The sequence below is a fragment of the Lontra canadensis genome, unplaced genomic scaffold, assembly GCF_010015895.1.
Source record: "Lontra canadensis isolate GAN:19392208 unplaced genomic scaffold, GSC_riverotter_1.0 scaffold29, whole genome shotgun sequence".
Taxonomy (NCBI): domain Eukaryota; kingdom Metazoa; phylum Chordata; class Mammalia; order Carnivora; family Mustelidae; genus Lontra; species Lontra canadensis.
In genome coordinates, this window is record NW_022631023.1 from 2106210 (window position 1) to 2123273 (window position 17064).

At 52.2% G+C, this 17064-nt stretch overlaps 1 protein-coding gene across 2 annotated transcripts in view; it reads right to left on the minus strand.

The window, feature by feature from the left end:
* Positions 1-17064, minus strand: part of TRAPPC10 (trafficking protein particle complex 10) — a 76824-nt gene that overhangs the window by 8127 nt on the left and 51633 nt on the right. For both annotated transcript variants that reach the window (XM_032865210.1, XM_032865212.1), the window contains exons 9-17: positions 16405-16519; positions 15553-15629; positions 14684-14775; positions 12420-12560; positions 11994-12106; positions 8812-9326; positions 7886-8027; positions 6731-6889; positions 5714-5943 (exon numbers count right to left, since the gene is read on the minus strand). In XM_032865210.1, the coding sequence (XP_032721101.1) occupies positions 5714-5943; positions 6731-6889; positions 7886-8027; positions 8812-9326; positions 11994-12106; positions 12420-12560; positions 14684-14775; positions 15553-15629; positions 16405-16519 (1584 nt within the window). The remainder of the gene's footprint in view (positions 1-5713; positions 5944-6730; positions 6890-7885; positions 8028-8811; positions 9327-11993; positions 12107-12419; positions 12561-14683; positions 14776-15552; positions 15630-16404; positions 16520-17064) is intronic.

The window sequence follows — 17064 nt, forward strand, 5'->3', positions numbered from 1 at the left end:
CCTTCAGACCCCTGGCCCGGCCATGGCTGCCACCACACTGTCCACCCAGGCCAGCAGTGGCAGCCGACGTCCTGGACGGGGGGACGGCCTCACCACCTCTTCTTCAGAAATCAAACCCCCGTGAGTCACATGCATGAAGGAGAAACATCAAGCTACGTACACAGACAAGAAAAATCAACACGGAGCGGCCAGCCGGCCGTGAGACACAGCGTGGTCTCGGCACCCGCAGCCCCAGGACCCACTCGCGCTTCCCACACCAATAGCTGGACGCCGGACGTGTTCTCCGGCACTGCGGGAGGTGGGGACAGAGGGCTTCCCGCTGTTCGGGCACGATCACGTGAGCAATGATTAACTACTGCAAAATTAAAGGAATTACCCAGTCACGCCACACAGCAACGGGTATGAAACAGAAAAGCAAAGGCATCGGCTATTGAAACGCTGCCACAGCGCACAGGGCGTGCAGGTCGCTTTCAAGCAGCTGTTTTCATTTTCTTTGGGCAAACACCTAGTAGGGACACTCCTGGGTCCTAGGGCAGTTCTATAACGTTCCAAGGACCCTTCCATTCTGTTCTCCAGAGTGGCTGCCCAGTCTGCATTCCCGCCAACGGGGCATAAGGGTTCCCCTTTCTCCGCATCCTCCCCAACCTTAGTGATGTCCGACATCTGCACATCGTCTCGGGAGAATACTCAGATCATCTGCATGTGCTTTGATCAAACCGTGGGGGATGCTGCTACTAAGCCAGAAAGTCCATTTTGTATTCTGGGTATGAACACCCCATCAAATATATGATTTGCAAGTATCTTCTCCCATTCTGTACGCTGGCTTTTCATTGTCTCCTCTGCTGTGCCGAAGCTTTTTAGGTTGACATAGTCTCAATAGTTCATTTTTGCTTTTGTTGTCAGATCCGTAAAATAAGCGCCAAAATCAGTATCAAGGAGCTTACCACGTAAATCTTCTTCTAGGAGCTTTATGGTTTCAGGTATTACCTTCTAGCTTTGAATCCACTTTGAATTAACTTTTTTTGAACAATTGAAGACAAGGGTCCAGCTTCGTTCTTTCGCATGTGGCTGACCAATTTTCCCAGCACCACTTATTTGAAGACATTGTCCTTTCCCCATTACACATTCCTACGTCCTTTGTCTTAAATTAATTGATAGAATATACGTGGGTTTATTTCTGGGCTCTGTATTCTGGCCCATTGGTCCGTGCATCTGCATTTATGCCGCTACCATAGCTTTTGGACAACTACAGCTTCGTAACACAGTCTGAAGTCCAGGAGCACGATGCCTCCAGCTTTGTTCTGATTGTTTTGGGTATCTGGGGTCTTTTGTGGTTTCATACATGCTTGAGGGTTACTTGTTCCATTTCCACAAGAACTGCCTTTGGAACTTTGGGATTACACTGAATCTATATGTGGCTGGCTAGTATGGACATCTGAACAATATTAAATCTTCCAGTCCCTGAGCACTGAACATCTTTCCGTGTATTCGCGTCTTCCTCGATTTCTTTCATTAATGTCTTAGAGTTTCCGATATGCACCTCCTTCACCTCCTTGGTTAAATTCATTCCTAGGTATCTTATTCTTTTCGATGCAATTACAAATGAAATTGTTTGATTTCTTTCCAGCAGTTCATTATTAGTATATAGAAACATAACAGATCTCTCATACTTATTTTGTATTCTGCAACTTTACTGGACTTATTTATTGATGAAGGCTTTAGATGTAGCAGTCTTTAGACCTTGACATACATAAAATATTATGCCATTTGCAAATAGTGACATGTTACTTCTTTCCTTCCAACTAGGATGACTTTTATTTCTTTTTCTTGCCCAACTGCTCTAGCAAGGACTTCTAGTGCTACGTTGAATAACAGTGACAAGAGCGAGCAACCTGTCTTCTTCCAGATCTTAGAGGAAAGGCTTTCAGCTTTTCACCGTTAAGCGTATTAGCTGTGGGCCTGTCATATATGACCTTTATTATGTTGAGGTATGTTCTCTACATATCCATTTTAATCTCCTTACTAGTAATCTGTTCAGATTTTCTATCTCGCCATGATTCACTCTTGGTAAGCTGTACGTTCCCCAGAATTTATCCACTTCTTCTCGGTGCAGTTTGTTGGCCTGCAGTCATCTATGGTAGTCTCTTGTGGTCCTTTGTTACTTGTGTGTTAGCTGTAACATCTCTTTCACTTCTGATCGGAGTCCTCTCTCTTGATCTTGGTGAGTCTAGCAAAAGGTTTGTCAGTTTCATCTTTTCAAAGAACCGGCTCTCGGTTTCACTGATCAAGTCTATTATCTCTTCAGTCCAGTTCATTTATTTCTGCTGTAATGTTCATTTCCTTCCTTCTACAAACCTTGGGCTTCATTTGCTCTTCTTTTTCTAGTTCCTTAAGGTGTAAAATGAGGTTGTTTGAGGCTCTCCTTCTTGAAGTAGGCCTGTATTGCTACGAATGTCCCTCTTAGAATGGCTTTTGCTGCATCTCATACATTTTGGTATGTTGCTCTTCTGTTTTCATCTGCCTCAGGGTAGGCTGTGATTTCTCATTTTGGCCAACCGGCTGTTCAGTAGCATGTGGTTTAATCCCCACATGCCTGTGAATTTTCCAGTTTTCCTCATGTAATTAATCTCTAGTTTCCTATTGTTGGGCTCAGAAAAGATGCATGATGTGATTTCAACCCTCATAAACTTGTTAAGACTTGTTTCAGGGCATAATATACAATCTATCCTGGTGAAACGTTCCCTGCACACTTGAAAAGAATGTGTCTTCTGCCGCTTTTGGATGAATGTTCTGTAAATATCTGTTAAGTCCATCTGCTCTAATGTTTCGCTTAAGGCCAGTGTTTCCTTATTGATTTTCTGTCGATGTCTGTCTGGATCCATTGATATAAATTGGGTATTAAATTCCTCTCTTACTGTACTGCTGTCTATTTCTCCCTTTAGGTCTGCTCATACTTACTTTACATATTTAGGTGTTCCTGTGTTGGCTGCATAAACATCTACAGATGTTCTATCTTGTGGGATTGACCTTGCTATGGTTATGTTACACTCTTGCCTCTTGTTACAGTCTTTGTTTCAAAGTCTGTCTTATCTGATAGAAGTATAGTTGCTCCACATTTCTTCTGGCTCCTTTAGGTTTTGGTTTCACTTTAGTCTGTGTGTGTCCTTGTGTCAAAAGTGTGTCTCTTATAAGCAGTATATAGACGAGTCTTGATTTTTTTATCTGTTCAATTACTCCTTGTCTTCTGATTGCAGAACTTAGTCCACTTACATTTAAGTAGTTACTGAGAGGGCATGTGCTTGTTGCCATTTTTGTTAATTGTTTTCTGTTTTTTAATTTTTATTTTAAATTTATTTGACAGAGAGCAAGCACAAGCAGGGAGCCTGATGTGGGGCTTGATCCCAGGACCCTGGGATGATGACCCGAGCCGAAGGCAGACACTTAACCCATTGAGCCACCCAGGCGTCCCTTCTCACATTTCTTGTAGCTCCTCTCTGTTCCTTTCTTCTTCTCTGCTTTCTTCTTTGTGGTTTGATGACTTTCTCAGGCGGTATGCTTGTATTTCTTTATCTTTTGTAGGTTTGCCCCAGGTTTTTGCTTTGTGGCTAACTACCATGAGGCTTACGTATAACAACTTATGTTTGTAACAGTCTATTTTAAGTTGATCATAACTTAAAAGTTTCTAAAGCTCAACGTTTTTACTCTCCCTCACCCCCACATTTGATGTTTTGATGTCCCACTGTACATTCTTTTATCTGTGTGTTAACTATTATAATCACAGTTATTTTTACTTCTTATATCTTTTAACTTTCATCCTAGCTTTTTAAGTGTTTAACCCACTACTTTTACTATATATTCAACTTTCCAGTGAGATTTATTCTTTCACACGTGCTCTTGTGAACACCTTCTTTTCAGCTTTAAGAAGAACATTCCTTGAAGGCCGTGTTAGTGGTGATGAACTCCTTTAGCTTTTGTTTCTCCAGAAAACACTTTACGTCTCCTTCACTTCTGAATGATCGCTTTGCCGGGTAGAGTTATCTTGGTTAGAGGTTTTCCTTTCAGCACTGAGTACATCGTGCCAGTCTCTCTGGCCTGCAGAGTTTCTGCTGAAAAATCCGCTGACAGACTTAGGGGGTTTCTTTTTAAGTGATAAACTGCTTTTCTCTCGCTGCTGTTGTTTTTATCCTCCTTCCATGACCTACCCTACCCTCATCTGCTGCTTTTAAGATTTGCTCCTGGTCTTCAATTTTTGACATGTAATTGTGAAGTGTCTTGGTGTGGGTCTCTCTGGGTTCCTCTTATTTGAAACTCTCTGGGCATCTTGCATCTGGAGGTCTGTTTCCTTTTCCAGATTAGGGAAGTTTTCAGCCATTACTTCTTCAAGGAGATTTCTGACCTTTTCTCTCTGTCTTCTTCTTCTGGAAGCCCGGTGATCCAAGCATTCGTCTGTCTGATGCTGTCCTGTTAGTCTCTAAGCTATCTTTGCCTTTTTTTTTTTTTTTCTCATTCTTTTTTCTTTTTGCTGCTCTGAGTTCCACTCCTTGACTTTGAGCTGTCTGGTCCTTTCTTCTGCTTCACCTACACTGTATTTCAGTCCGCTGTGCTCTGTGACGTCGATCTGGTACCTTCTTCGGCTTCCCACCTCCTTGTTGAAGTTGTGTTCATCGGTTTTCTCCCATTTGGTGAGCATCTTCATGAGCAGGACTTTGAACTCCTTTTCAGGTAGCTGCTTATCTCCATTTCATTAAGATTTTTTCCCCTGAGGTTTTAGCTTGTTCTTCATTCCTGGAACATGTGCCTCTGCTGCTTCATCCCGCTGGACTCTCTGTGTCTACACAGCAGACAGCACAACTGCCGTCCCGGTCTGAAAGGAGCAGTCTGGTGTGGGAGATGAGCCTCAGCATTCGCTCCTGTCCCAGTTCTTGGCTGTTGCTCCAAACCTTTGTGCTGTCAGGACTTGCTGACTTTTTAATCCCTCCTAGCAACTGAGCGGTGTGCCAAGACTTGTCATTGTCCTGGAGGGGAGGATCCCAGCCCCTAGATTCAGGATGACTGGAAGCCAGACACACAGGCAGCAGCTTTCTAAAGTGCAAATGTGTACAGCTCTGTGGGACCAGGAGTGTGCAGTTCGACCTCTGGGTGAAAAGGCTCTCAGAACTGACATTCGTGTTACAAGACATGGACAAAGCTGAAGAAGCACAATGGCAGTGACACATTCCTTGAGCTAAGGATGGTGGCTCTGGGACCGAAGTCACGATCTCTCAAATAACTGTCAATAAACACCAACATCAAAGCATAAAATGACAGCGCTTCCTCTGTGCCAAGCTCGATGTAACGTTCTAGTGGACAGAAACCGAAGCACACGGACACAGAAGTCGCACTAGCCTGTGTACCAAGACAAACGGACCACAGACCCAAACTGACTTCCCCATTCTAGGCAAACATCCTATCTCCTACAATGAACAGTCCTCCCCTCTTGAGCTGGTGTAGACAACTTAGAGCCTGCCTGGCCTGTTTTTGTCCTTGCGAGCGTACCCTTTATCTAAGAAGGGGGATTCAAAGAGACAAATGCCAAACCCAGCGAGGGGATGTGGACTCAGGAGCGGGAAATCTGCCACGTGAGCACAAGGCATCTCTCGGGCGCCGTCTCTCAGAACAAGCGCGACCGGCCAAGGCCGTGAGCACGGGCGGCGCCCTCCTGGCCCCTCCTTACTTTGTGGTCCGTGGTAGCCATGCAGTGGCTGGCTCTGGGTGTGTCCTTATGCTTCCTGTGGGGCTCTGTCGTCCCCAGCGTGCTGCTCTCTCCTCCAGTTACTGGAGCTGAAGGTAAAGACAGAACTTCCAGTTCAAATTCAATCATGTGGTACGCAGGAGCAGCGGGCAGACTGATGCTCGTGACCTTGTCAGACGACTGGACCCGGAGCAACACATCAGAAGCCTTTTCTAGGAAAGAGAGAGAAAGTCACTTCTAACACGTTCCGTGTGTGTCCTTGCTCCTCATCCTTCTGGCAGTGACGGGCCCAGCAGAGTTGTCCCCACCCAACTCCTACTGCTCCCGCGCACTGGCAAGAGCCTACCCAGGAAGGATGAAGGTGGGCGGGCAGAGGTCGGAAAACAAGGAACAAAACCCTCTCAGATACTGATACCACATAAGCCGGCGGCCTGGAGACCAGACACGGTCACTAAGTTCGAAGACAGAAAAGGGACACTTTCCATGTGGCCCGCCACGTGCTGTGTGTGTCCCTGCACGACATGATCCCATTCCATTCCGCCAGCAGACCGGCTCCCACCCAGAAGGGGAGCGGCACCCTTCCCTCTCCATCCCTCATGCCTGGGGACCAGGGGAGACGGGACTCTTCTAGGGCTTCTGGCCCGCACCTAAAAAGGCTGATTCGTTCCCACTTTTTGGCCAGGGGGATTGGGGAGGTAGCAGGTGACTGCAGGCTGGCAAGGCACCCTCCTGGAGCAGGGGGCCAGTCCGTGATGCTGCACTATAAGGCCTTAGTAAGGTCAGCCCTGCCTGGGCTCCAGGCCTACACCAGCTCTTCGTCCCAGATACGATGGCCCGCCCAGGATCAGGCTCCCAGCCCAGCGACAGGCAGGACATGGCCATGAAAGAGCCGCAGGGAGAAGCGGTCCTCAGACACCACCCGAGACCACGGCCGCCTCACACCCTCACGGTGCGGGACAACGGTGAGAGTCCGCCTTTGCTGGGCGACGGCCACCTCACCTCTCGTGTTGGAGTAGATCACTGCTCTGTTCTCCGCATGACACAGGATGAGCATGGCTTCTGCGTTGCTCAGCTGGAGGCTGTCGCCGTTTTTTACCGTATAATGGCCCGTAGTGACAGTGAACTTTACCTTCTGAGGAATACCAGCCAAAAGGCTATCTGAAGGGAAGAAGACAGCAGTCAGCACCACCGTCAGTCCGCGGCGGCCTCGTGAGGTCACAAGGGCACTCTGCTGCTTGTCACAGCAGACCTGTCCCCTGTAAGCAGTCCACAGGTCACTCCCAGTTCCACCCACCAGCCTCGCTTTTCATCTCGGTCACACGGACGCGGAGCTGCGAGGGCGCCTGCTGGGAACGAGAGGCCCCAAGTCTTATCGGCACCGAAGACAGAGTTGGGGTTCCCGGGGGCAAGCATGTCTCGGAATTCACCCGCCGACACATCAGTGAGGGAGAAGCAGACAAAGAACACGAAGAACAGACTAGCGGAATCACAGGTACTGTCCGTGCTACTCCGAACTGTTTCCAGCCTTGTCAGGTTAGGCCTTCCGGACCTTTGGTTCAGAAACCGCCGGGTGGATCGGGTGGCTACTGCCTTCCCCCAGTCGAGAACGAGGGGCAGAGATGGGCCGAGCTGTCAAGAGTCCCGCGCCAGGACAGGCAGAAGCAAGGAGGTGAGAGATCGGAACCCAGGAGGAGGAGCAGACGGGTGAGAGGGACGGGGAGGCACAAGCGAGAACGGGAGTGAGGGACCGCGCACGGCCAGTCCCCGGTCTGCCTCGGGGCGTCCCAGGCCCTCGAGCAGCAGTGCCCGGCTCCTCTCACGAGCGGTCCCGACGGAACCGTCCGACAGGCTGTCCGGCATCTGAGGGCCTTTCCCAGTAGCCGTGGGAGACTTCCACAATCAGAACAGTAGGGACCATGGAGAGATGAACTAGAAATAAAGTGCTTTCCTTGAATTTCTTCCCAAATAAACACACCCCACTCGGCCCGAGAGACTCAGTCACTAGTGCCTGACATGTCAAGTGCCACGTGGGGTTCACTAATCTGCTTACACCAACTCCTCCCAATTTTCGGACTGGACCCGAGGACAGCAGCTCTGGACGGGGCTCGCCCGTGCGGGGGCGCACACCCGGCCGGGCCCCCGCGGCGCACTCACCGGCCAGCGGCTCCACGTGTAGCTGCGGCTCCTGTGAGTACACGTCGTACTGCACCAGCGGGTAGAGGTGCGGCAGCACGAACCACACCGGGCCCACCGAGGCGCACAGCTGCCGCAGCGTGTATGTTCCGGGCTCCTTGGCCTAGGGTCAAAGTCACATGTTGCGACGGTCAGCCCCCGCCCTTGTGACGGGCTTCCCAGGGGAGGCTGCAGCCCCGTCTCTGGGAAACGCCCGTTGCTCTCCCCCTCTCCCGCCTACCCTGCAGCTCTGGGCCCCCACCTCGGCACGTGGGCTGTCCCCCAGCGCCCTCCGAGTCTCTCGCGGGGGTCTTCTCCGTAACGGATGCTTAAACCTGCCTTTCTGCTTCCAAGAACGTGTTTTCAATTTCATACACATCATCTGTGGCATTGTTTTCTGCAAAGCGTCTCACGGGACCTTCAGCACGGGCTCTGAGCCCTGCGCCAAGCTTCGGCCACTACGCCCATGACCACAGCCGAGCCCTCCTCGGTCAGCGGGACCCGGTCAGCGGGACTCACAGGGAGCGCCGAGGGGAGGTGGGTATCAGAGCCGGCCCTGAGCCGCTGTTCCGACATCCATGTGGCCCACGAAAGAAAAGCCACCGAGTGGAACACAGAACCGGGCCACCTCCTCTAAAGGGTCATTTCGACAAATGAGGGTATATTTTAATACAGAGGAAAAAAACTCTAAGTTCAGTGAGAGCAAAAATAATTACCCACATTAAGAACTTCTTTCAAAATCTATGAGCTGTCGTAACACCACGTTAAGCGTCAAGGATTTCGTAAAATCTCAGCATATTTGTCCTTGAGGATGTACGCAAAAGCCAGGGTAAGGCACAGCGCCAACAGCTCTGGCAAGCTCGAGACCCTTCCTGAGCGTCTTCAAAGTCGCCCACGCCCCCACGTACCTGCGTCCTGAACGTTATCCTGTTGGGCCCCGGCTCCAGGGTCACGTCGCTACATTTGAGCACGTGGGCCCCGTCCTCCAGAGCCACGCCTGAGGGTGTCTCCAGAGAAGTGCTGCTCTCCTGCCTTCTCAGCAGCATGTGGACATTTTTGCATATGATCCCTGTCGTGTTCAAGGAATTGTCAGAGGGACTCCTCTCGAACATCTCGTACAGCTCCAGTGCTGGCAAGTTGTTCTGGGTGGTGGGGAGGGGCGAGGTCTCCGCTGGAAAGGTAATGACCCCGTTGGCCATCTTGTGCTTGGTGAGCCACTCGGCCGTCTTCCGGTAGTTGTTCTTCTCGATGCTGAAGTGGACGTTGATGGCGATCTGCTCCACGCGGACGGGGATGGGCATCTGGCTGCACAAGGTTATGTCCACGGAGAGAACGCCGCCCACGTGGACCACGGCGTTGGACGGGGTAAAATGCAGATCTTGCAGGTGTGCGAAACAATGCAGAGGGAGTACGATCTTCTGACCTGCAACCGCACATCACCACGAGTTACTCGCCATGGCTCGCTCTAGGCCGCCTCCGGCCGGCAGGGCCTTGGTCTCCCCGGGGACCTGCTGGAGCACACCCAACACGACAGGCCAACAGGCCGGGCTAGTCAAAAGAGACGGATGCAAACCTCCCAACCCCACAGCATCTTCACACTCCAGAACGCACTACCCAGTCAAAGGTAGAACATAACCTCGATCTTAGAGAGGCCCCGGGAAATCACAATGTCTGAAGAGATTCAGCTATGCTCTATTCTGGCAAACCTAAGAGAAAACAGGTCCGTTAACACCTGAATTTCAAATCCATGTTTGTCCATAGTCTGATTCTGGGAGCTGCTTCAGAGAATTCCACCCGTTTCCCAACTACATAAAGAAGTTACCAAGTATGGGTGTCTACATTCCCCCCATGTATCCGGAAATCAAGCCAGGTGCTCACCATCCTATGAAGTCAGCCAATTAAGTGGGGAGCCCTGCCTCCCGGACCCCAAGCCTCGCAGCCCTCTCTGGCCTCCTTTCTGTAAGCACCCAGCTTGCTGAGTGGCTGCCAGACTGGTCGGCGTTTTTGAGCACGAATCTACTAAAGGCAGGACTCGCAGAGACCAGTGTGGACGCAGACGTCACAGAGTATCTTATTCGTACGGAGACCTTGAGGGACGCGGCAGGAGAAGCACGCATGCCCAGGCTCACACACACGTCACATAAAGCAGACACGGCCCACGGCTCTACCGACGACCGCTGGGGCACGTTTAAGAATCTAAAAAGACCAGCCAGTGCCATCTGCTCCTGAGAAGACCACGCAGACGGCTTGGCGTGAGGGCGCAACACCCCCGTGGTCAGTGACCCCTGCTACCTAAGGCCATGTCTTCGGAAGCACTGGCTGTCAGGGAGTCAGTGACTGCCAGGAGCCGTGCTGGGGAAGTGGGCGTCCCAGCCCCCAGTGTGCCAGTGTGCGCAGCCGGTCCTCTGGGAGACGCCTGGGCAGGAGGAGTTCGTGTCTTTATCCGAGGAGATACCAGAGTGCTCCCTCTCGATCTCCTCTCGGCCCTTCCCAGCCCAAGCCCAGCCCATGTCTGTCTCTGTCTGTCCCACAGCCACGTTAGGGCAAGTCAGGAAGGGACACAGTGTCAGAAACCGACTATGCCGGCACCTTGACCTTGGACATCCAGCCTCCAGAGCCGGGAGCAGTCGCACTGTTGTTCAAGCACCCGGTCCGCGGTACCCTGAGACAGCAGCCCGAGGGGACCGAGGCAGGAACGACTTGAACAGGCACTCTTCTGGACAAACAGAACACGGGGAGCTGAATGTCACATGAGCTGAGCTCCCCACACAGCACCATCTACTAAATATACCTCAGATCGTTAGCCCAAACCTGGGCCACTCAGACCTACCTTCCCCGGGGGGATGCTCCTATGAGGAGACGCTCAACCAATTCCAGAAGGCGGGAAGGTCTACGAGCTAACTGGCCCGATGTCTCTTACAAAGTCAGCGTCTGACAACCCAGATGTCACACAGCTGAATGGATAAACAGCGTGTGGTCCGTCCACACAACGGACCGATGCTCGGCCATAAACACAAATGAAGCACTGACCCAGGCTTCGACACAGTGAGTCTCGACACCATGATGCTCGGTGACAGAGCAGGTCACAAAGGACCACTACGGTATGGGTTCCACCTACACGAGACAGGTGGAAGGTGCCAGGGGCTGGCGGGGGCAGCGGTAGGAGGAAGGCTGGGAAGAAATAAGTATGGGGCTTCTTTTGGCAGGAGTAAGAATGTTCTAGAGTTGACTATAGAGTGATGGCTACACATACGTATGTGAATACGCTAAAAGCCACCGAACTATACACTGCAAATGGGTGAATTCCACCCAATAAAGCTGGTATGTTAGAAAATGAAACAGAGATGGGAAGAAGTGTTCTAAGTTAAAAGAGAACCGAGGTGTAACACTCTGAGGTGGCACGTGGTCCCAGACTGGCCTCCAGCAAATGTAATTCATAGACACATTTTTTGAGTCGCTGAGGAAGAGTGGAAGGAAGATAGGCCACTAGCAGCTCAAGCGAGAACCCTGTTCTCTGGGGTCTGGGGGCGCCCCTGGCGTCGGAAGGCCATGCGAGGCAGCCCCAGGGTGGCATTGTGACACGCGGTGTGGGTCACGGAAAGCCCAGTAGCAAGACCGCAGACGCAGGTTTGGTGCAGCGCGGCTCAGTCGAGCCGGTGAGCAAGCAGCACACACCGGGTCAGCCCTTCCAGCTTCCCAGAGCATCTGGAAATTTCACAACAAGGAGCTGTAAACCTCACTCGGACCTGGGCAGTCAGCCGGTAAAGCGGAGTATCTCTCAGAAAGACAAGGGATAGACCCCACGGGCTCTCCTTAGTACGTGGAATTTAAGCAACAAAACAAAGGAACAAACAAAACAACAGATTCCTGAGTATAGAACAAAGCGGTGGCCGCCAGGGGGTGGGGAGGGGAAGAGCGCACCCATCGCGGGGGGGGGGGGGCACTGAGCCCCGCGGACAGGTCCGGACTCAGCACACCGTACCTGAAACTAACAGAACACCGCACGAGAACTAGATTTCAACATAAACAAACAAACAAAAACTTTTTCTAAAAAAAAGGTTCTTAGCAGCCCCCGAAGGGCAAGTCTGACCTGGGCTGTCTGTGTGGCGGCTGGCGAAGCTGAGTATCTGTTGGCAGAAGTGTGTCCGCTCCTCTTCTGTCAGGTGGTGGTCGCTGGCCAAAAGGCTACTGGTCTGAAGGTAGCTGGGGGGAGAGTCAAGGGGTCTGGCAAAAGGACCCCACCCTGAGTGGCGCTGGGCGCCTGCGGCTCCACGGTCTGCAGGGCCTCCAGGGGCAGCCCGGTGGGGACGCTCCCTTGTGTCTGTTATTAGGAACTCAGAAAGGCCGGACATGTGGACGAGGCCCCTCACTTCCACGTGACACGGGGCAGCGGCGCAAGGCAGGCTTTTTCCCTCTATGAGGCGCTCACTGAACGCTTCCCGTGGGCGCCGCTGCCTCGGACAGGCAGGCAGACAGCACGTCTGCACCGCACGGCAACGCCACACTTAAAGGATACTTCTCAGTCTGTCCGAGGTGCTTCTGACATTCGGCGAGCTGCTTCCTGGTGTGAGTGATCGGGAGAGCCCAGCCCTCGGCCAGGTAATTTTTCAGTGCTCCTTGAAGATACATTTCTGCCTTCTGTGGAGACTTCTTCCTCCTTGCAAATCGACAAACAGAAGCTTTCGTCACGGTTCATGGTCCCCACGACCGGCCCGCCACCTTCTACACGCGCACGCCACGCCACACTGCACCATCCCGGTCCTTCCCTGACGCTCCCAGGGGAGGGGTGTGCAAGCGGACCCGACAGCCGGGCTCTGATCGGCCCGCACGGTGCGCCCGGCATCCTACACTCGCCGCAGGGCTTCCACAGGGAATCTCAGCAGGAGGAAGTCGAGGCCACGGCTCGGTATTTCGAGCTGAGCCACAAGGACAGCAAGGGCAGAGCAAGGTGAGGCCTGCGCACAGGGACACAGCCCGTCCGCACCCGGTGCCGCACAGCGCAGTCCGGCCGGCCCGACTGCGAGTGCAGCTGGGAATGACTCGGAAACCCAGGGCAGCAGCCCTGAGCGGCCTTCAGAGCGTTCCAGAGAACCACGAAGAGTTTAAAGAGCCATACCCAGGACCCGAGAGAGGACCTTCCAGACCCGATTTCGACCTTCAAGCCGTCCAGAACAAAACCAAGTTTAAAGCACAACTGAGGAGAGCCAGCCGAAGTCTCAGGGACACGCGGGACCCGTGCCCCCCGCGGGGCCGCCACTGAGCGCGTGGACGGAGGCCGACACGGAGCCAGCGCTCGCCCCTTCCGGGCTCCCTGGGGGGATACCCCTCTGTGCTCTGTGCTACTCTCAGAGAGATGAGAGTTCTACGTGCTCGCGTTTCAAAGGGGTCGGAAGCTTCGATTCTTCTTGTTACTGTCTGTGGCCAAAGACTCTCACGTTCCAGAGCAGGGGCCCTAAAGGCCGTCCTTCAGCCCCCCGAGACGGAGGCCAGCAGCCCCCCAGCGAGTCAAGCCAGAACCAGGACCCAAGGCTCCGATGACCACGCCAGTGCCATCTTCCAGGGCTCAGAACGCACTGGCGTCCACGCAGGCTCAGCTCCCAGCAGCGGAGGACGCGGCCCTCTGCCCCACGGACTGAACACGCCTCCGCTTCCCCACACGGACACTCAGCTGTGCCAGTCCGAGCCCTGACTGCCCATCAGCGGGCGTGTGACTGGCCAGCTGCCCCAGCCACGTCTGGGAAGCCAGCAAGCTCACTCAGAGGCTCCTGAACCCCTTCGCAGCTGCTTGTGTCAGTTCAATATTCTTCTGGCCTCAGCTAATAAAAGTACTTCAGTACAGATGGCAAGATAGCATTTCAAGCACACACTTGAGAAGACTTAAACATCTTTTCCCTTCGAATCTCTATTCCTTTCCAGGGTTCTGAATGCCAATTACACTGCCAGCCAGGCTTTCTTCCCTTCGGTAGGCTGATTTTATCAAACCCGTGAGAAAAACGCTAAGTTCTGAGTCTTCTCTCCAGCACCCACAGCTGGGGTGAGCCTGGGGACGTTCGCAGCCTGTGCACACCATCGCCCCCTTGGCCCCAGAGCAGCCCACTCGTGCGCACAGAACACACGCAGGGACTGTAATCGCTGACCTCCAGGCTTTCCATCTGCCCATGAGGCAAGTGACACGAACCAGAGAAAATGCTACAGGAGAGACTATTTCAGAATCTGCATCCCAATTTATGCCACTGGATAAAAACTTCCATTTCCTCCCAATCCTTTCATTAAATAAAACTATAATATAATACTAGCTATCATGTATTATTTTAACACCACCTGCATATATAAGTACGTTACAGTGGGGCGCCCGGGTGGCTCAGCGGGTTAAGCCTCTGCCTTTGGCTCAGGTCATGGTCTCAGAGTCCTGGGATCGAGTCCCGCATCGGGCTCTCTGCTCAGCGGGGAGCCTGCTTCCCCCTCTCTCTACCTGCTGCTCTGCCTGCTTGTGATCTCTGTCAAATAAGTAAATAATATGTTTTTAAAAAGTACATTACATTAGTTTAATTAAATGAAAGAAACAAAGATCAGTGACAGGTATTGAGGGTTACAAGCTGACAATCTCTCCCTGTGGTTTTCAGGAGAAATGGAGAAACAAAGCTGATGCCAGCGGGCTGAGAGGTCCTGCAGTTTTCATTGTACACATTTATGAACCTTCACAGTAACCCCACACGACAGACCCTCTCGTACTACACACGGACATGTCTGAAACGCCAACAAGCGCGCAGGGTCAATTACATGTAAAACTCGGCCAGGTCCTTCCCGACGAGCCTGGCGGAGCGGGTCCTCCCGACGCTCGTGTGCATCTCGATGGCGGCGTGGGACAGGTCCTGTGGGAAAGGAGACGCCCGTGTCAGCCCGAACTTAACCACCACACAAATGTGACACTGACTCACCGATGCTGGAGCAGAAGCCCTTGTTCTCAACATTACTATTCACCTCGCATCTGCATTCGTGTTTTTACGGAACGTGTGATTTATACAAAGTCGTTCCCGTGCACATAAATTACAAAGTGTAGTAAGAACCGAAACAGGAACTCGGCGGCCAGAGAATATTTAACTTCTCGAGGTACTTTCCGAACGTGGGCAACATTTTTACGATTTTTCTCACGTTTTGGGTAACAGGGACAAAAATGCTCTCTCAACGGCTCCCAGACACCCCCTGCGTCAGGAGTGCGGCCAGCCTCCCCCCCCCCCAGCTCCTGCCCCACTGTGCTTCCCACGGGCTCTCCGAATTGAAATCTTTTAAAAATCAAGCACAACACCTCGGTTCGAGTCTGAAGCATTTTTTTTGTACATAGAAACCCATTCATTGCCATTCCTTACAATTCCTATTCTACTGAGCGAGCACTGCCACTTGGAACAAAATTATAGGTATCCAAAGATGCTCTTAGGCCTACTTATGGCACCAGGATACTGACAAACGCTTCACGAACAACAAATATCCCGGTGTCACCTGCGGGTCCCTTGGGCACCTCAGAGAAACATAAAGGCCAGTAGGAGGTGGTCCCCAATACCATCCCGTTCCCTAGCCCAAGGCCACATCACAGCGGAGTCTTCGAGAGGCCGCGTTGTGCCGGGTAGACAGGCACCGTCCATAATACTTACTAAGTAGTGCTTTTCAAAAGCTTCTACCGATGACAACGCTTCTTTGAGTTTCTTGTAAGGACTCTGAGCTGTGTTGGCTTGAACAAAAAGAAGAAAGAGTCTACTCAACCTCTGTGTGAGGTCACGAGTTCACATTCACCCTCTAATGCCACAGCTCGGGGGTTTGCCTGCTGCCTGGGGAAGCCACCAACAGCCACGCACCTGGACCCACGTCACTACCTCTGTGCTTGGCCGAGGAGGACAGCCACGACAGACTCTAAACCCTGCGTGTGGTATTTCATTCTCGGGGAGGACTAGAGCTCGTAATTCCATCGCTTCCGCAACAATCGCACGTGTCTCAGGCTGGAGCCCGGCAATGTGAGCGTCACACGTCCCCCCAGTGCTCGGGGCCGCAGCAAGGCTCTGCCTACATCTCACTCCTATCGCTCGGTTTACACCTGTGAGAATCGGCAAGGCTCCTTCCACTGGGCTCTCTGACTAATGAGTAGCTTATGGGGTAAAAGGATTTGTCCGACCATGCGGCTCTGAAACTAGATCCTCTGGGATTCAGAGGGACACAGGTGCGCCTTAACGGCACACAGGCCGCAGAAAGTCATGACGGGCTTGTGTAAGCCTGTGACAAACTCAGAATTTTTTAAAAACCCTTCCAATTTCTTAAACTATGTCTAACATTTCTTTACTTTAGTAAAAGGTAAATAACATCTTACATATTCATGTGGTCAGCTAACGACTGTAATTCCCCAAAGCGGGGGGGCGATTTCATGGTTAGAACTTGAATTAAATGAGCCCGATACAACTGACACTCTCATTCCTCTCCTCTCTTGCACTGCACAGACACACATCAGAACGTACCTGTTTCGGGTCGCTCAGCTCCCAAACCTGCCAAAAGATCAACAATCCTGTTGAGGTCCTCTGAGTTAGGGCCTTCCTCTGACACAAGGCCACACAGGTAGCCCAAGGACTTTAGCTGTGGAGATAAACCCACAATTTCAAGTAACTGGCAACAGCGGTCAGCAGAGAGTTTTTGAATCTGAATATAAAAGTAAAAATCCAACTAAACTCTAGAAGAAACCTAGGCTTCCGATCCGAATAATTCTCACCTACACACAAACACACATCTCACGGGGACCATTTCACCCTCACACGGCCCGCACAGCAATTCCAAGTGACCAGGGGCTGCTGGTCTCAGCTTACGCCGCTCACCTGCCTGCACAGTCCCAGGCTTTCGAGGCCCCCTGCCCCGTCTGCACCCCACGACCTGACACCAGCGGGCCATCTGCTGCACACACCGGGTGACCGTCTGTCACTCAGGCAGAAGCCACTTTCATTTCTACATGACGCTTCCCACGTCCCCCTTCTCTGCCCCCCCCCCCACCAACTCCCGCCCCAATTCCTGGTGCAGAACGTCTTCGGCACAAACGGGGCAGGTGCTGGGTGCCCGCTGGAGAGTGACACTGGCAGGGAGCCATCCTGTGCCTCCCGACTACGAGACCGCCCAGAAGTGACTGCACG